The sequence below is a fragment of the Lampris incognitus genome, chromosome 16 (assembly GCF_029633865.1).
Source record: "Lampris incognitus isolate fLamInc1 chromosome 16, fLamInc1.hap2, whole genome shotgun sequence".
Taxonomy (NCBI): Eukaryota; Metazoa; Chordata; class Actinopteri; order Lampriformes; family Lampridae; genus Lampris; species Lampris incognitus.
The window spans coordinates 16,249,174-16,251,715 of record NC_079226.1 but is presented as its reverse complement, the minus strand read 5'-3'; the positions used below and the strand labels follow the sequence as shown (position 1 = coordinate 16,251,715).

The 2,542-nt window shown below is 50.6% G+C and overlaps 1 protein-coding gene across 1 annotated transcript; it reads right to left on the bottom strand.

Moving 5' to 3' along the window:
- Positions 1-420: 420 nt before the first annotated feature.
- On the bottom strand, positions 421-2,151 carry nkx2.2a (NK2 homeobox 2a). Its single transcript, XM_056296355.1, has 2 exons — positions 1,823-2,151; positions 421-971 (listed from the first exon to the last, which is right to left on the bottom strand). Exons 1-2 carry the CDS (start codon positions 2,085-2,087, stop codon positions 421-423), a joined length of 816 nt encoding a protein of 271 aa, XP_056152330.1. The 5' UTR covers positions 2,088-2,151.
- Positions 2,152-2,542: the final 391 nt, after the last annotated feature.

Sequence of the window (2,542 nt, the reverse complement as noted above, 5' to 3'; positions counted from 1 at the left end):
GGACAAAAAAAGGAGAAAAAAAAGAAAACAATTCTACAACACACACACGCACACACACAGAGATAGTTTACAAAAAGATGTTTTTCACAAGAGCATTTGACATTCTTAAACCTATAGGGAGAGGCTGGCCCCAGTTCTCATAACGAAAACATGTAAACACGGCGCACACATTACAGCCGGTGGGTCGAGCCCGGGAACGGAAAAGTCTTTACTTTGCGGTGAACTCCCTATCGCGCGCGCTCTCTCTCAAAAAAAGCAGCCCGCCAGTCTCCAATTTCCTTTTCTTTTTTTTCCCTCTCTCTCTCTCTCTCTCTCTCTCTCTCTCTCTCTCTCTCTCTCTCTCTCTCTCTCTCTCTCTCTCTCTCTCACTCTCTCACTCTCGCCTTTCTTTTTTTTTTTTTCTTTTTTTTGTGTTTTTCCTCACCAAGTCCACTGTTGCGTTTGCACCAAGTGATGTGCTGTGGGGAACTGTGGCGTGGTGGCGGCGCTGTACTGAGCATTATATTGCATGTGTTGAAGGGACTGGGCGCTATACGCCGAGAAGGGGATCCCAGCCTGAAAAGTGGCCGCCAAGTCCTGAGCTTTAAGAGTATGACAAGGCTTCCCATCCCTGACTAAGACAGGCACGGCCACCCGCCTGGGAGAGGGGAGATGGGTCACTTCCATACCTTTTTCGGCGCGGGCTCTCTTCATTTTGTACCGGTGGTTCTGGAACCAAATTTTCACTTGAGTGGGCGTCAGACGGATCAGGCTGGCGAGGTGCTCCCTCTCCGGGGCGGATAGGTACCTCTGTTGCCTGAAACGGCGCTCAAGTTCGTAGGTCTGAGCCTTGGAAAACAACACTCTTCTTTTCCGCTTCTTGCCGGAGTCGCTGCCGTTGCTTGAAGTCTCCTTGTCGTTGTCTGGCGATTCGTCTGCGGAGGGTTCTGGGGACTTGGCCGAGTCCTGAGAGCTGGCAGATAGACCGTGTACTGCGTTGGGGGGGAGGGGGGGAGGTGGTAAAAGGGGAGCGATAGAGGGAGAGAGAGGGAGAGAGAGAGACACGTGTCAAATGTCCATTTTGTTGTTGTTGTTGTTGTTTTTTAAAAAAAAATCAAGTTCAACATGTGGACATTTACTTGTATAACTCAGCCCGCCGTGCAGAAGACCGGGCCTCACGCGGGCGAGACTGACAAGCAGCTAATGTGGCGCGTGATGACAACGGGACTTATTAATGCTTGGGCGCAGGTTTGGTGCATGGAGAGAGGGACCCCCCCCCCAAAAAAACCCCCCAAAAAACACCCCAGGGAGCCCGTGAATTTCCTGAACGAGGGCGACTCAGTTAAAGCACCCAAAAAAATAAATAAAAATAAAAAATAAAAAACCACGCATTTGTCAGCCGGCAAATCTTCATTGAATAAAGTCTAAATTGGAAGCCCGAGCGCGTCTTTATTCGGCTTGGCAGCCACGTGCGTGTTTGCGACGGCGCCGCATCGATCAAATCATAATTAATAATCGATCAAATAACCGATGCGAGCATGCACAATACAACACAATACAACACAATACAGCACAACACAATACGATACAATACGACACAATACGATACACGGTGCAGCGCGCCACCCAAGGGCACCGTGACGCCTCGGCTACAGGGGCAATAAAGACGCCCGCATTCCGTCAAGCACCGCTTCATGTCGGGCCGCGGCCGCTGAAACACGCCACAGACGAGCCAAAACACCAGCGCGGCTCGGCCGTCAGCGAGGACGTGTGTGTCTGTGTATGTGTCTGTGTATGTGTCTGTGTGTGTGTGTGTGTGTCGGGGGTCTGAGACTCTACTTACATGAATACTGAATACTGTCCGTAGTGGCGAGCCATCGCGTGTAAGGATTGTCAGTACTGTCATAAAAGGGGTTCTTTAAAGGCAGAGTCTGAACGCTGTCTAGAGGACTTTGCACCAAGACCCCCGCGTTTTTCGTCGTCGACGTGGTCTCCGATCCTTCCGTGTCCTCCTCCGCTCCGGTGATAGATCCGTCTTCATCGTTCGTATCGGGGAGGTCCAAAATGTCCTTTACAGAAAAGCCCGTCTTTGTGTTGGTCAACGACATATTCTGGGGGGGGGGGGATATTTGAAGGAAAGTTGCTGTTACCAGTTTGGCAATCCACTGTTTTGTTTTTGTTTTGTTTGTTTGTTTGTTTTTCCCCCCCAAAAAAAAACCAAAAAAAAAAAACCCCCCCACACACACACACACACACACACACAAAGAAGAAAAAAAAACACAATAAAAGGAAAAAAGAAGAAGAAGAACAGCACGGAAGCGGCGTTTCAGAGGGCGGCAGGCTCGCGCGGTCGCTCTCATAGGCTGAGGTAAAGTCAAGGCAAGTCACGAGCCGCCGTCGACGCGCATCGCCTTCGCCGGAGCAGCAGCACTGGATTCAGGTCCGTAAGTCCAGGAAGAATGCCAAAGTGGCTGAAGTGCTATATCTGGCTCACGGATTCTGTGCCGCTGCCGGGTGCTAGAGGGAAATAAGCCATTACCGGTCCGATCGGTCCATATAAGGT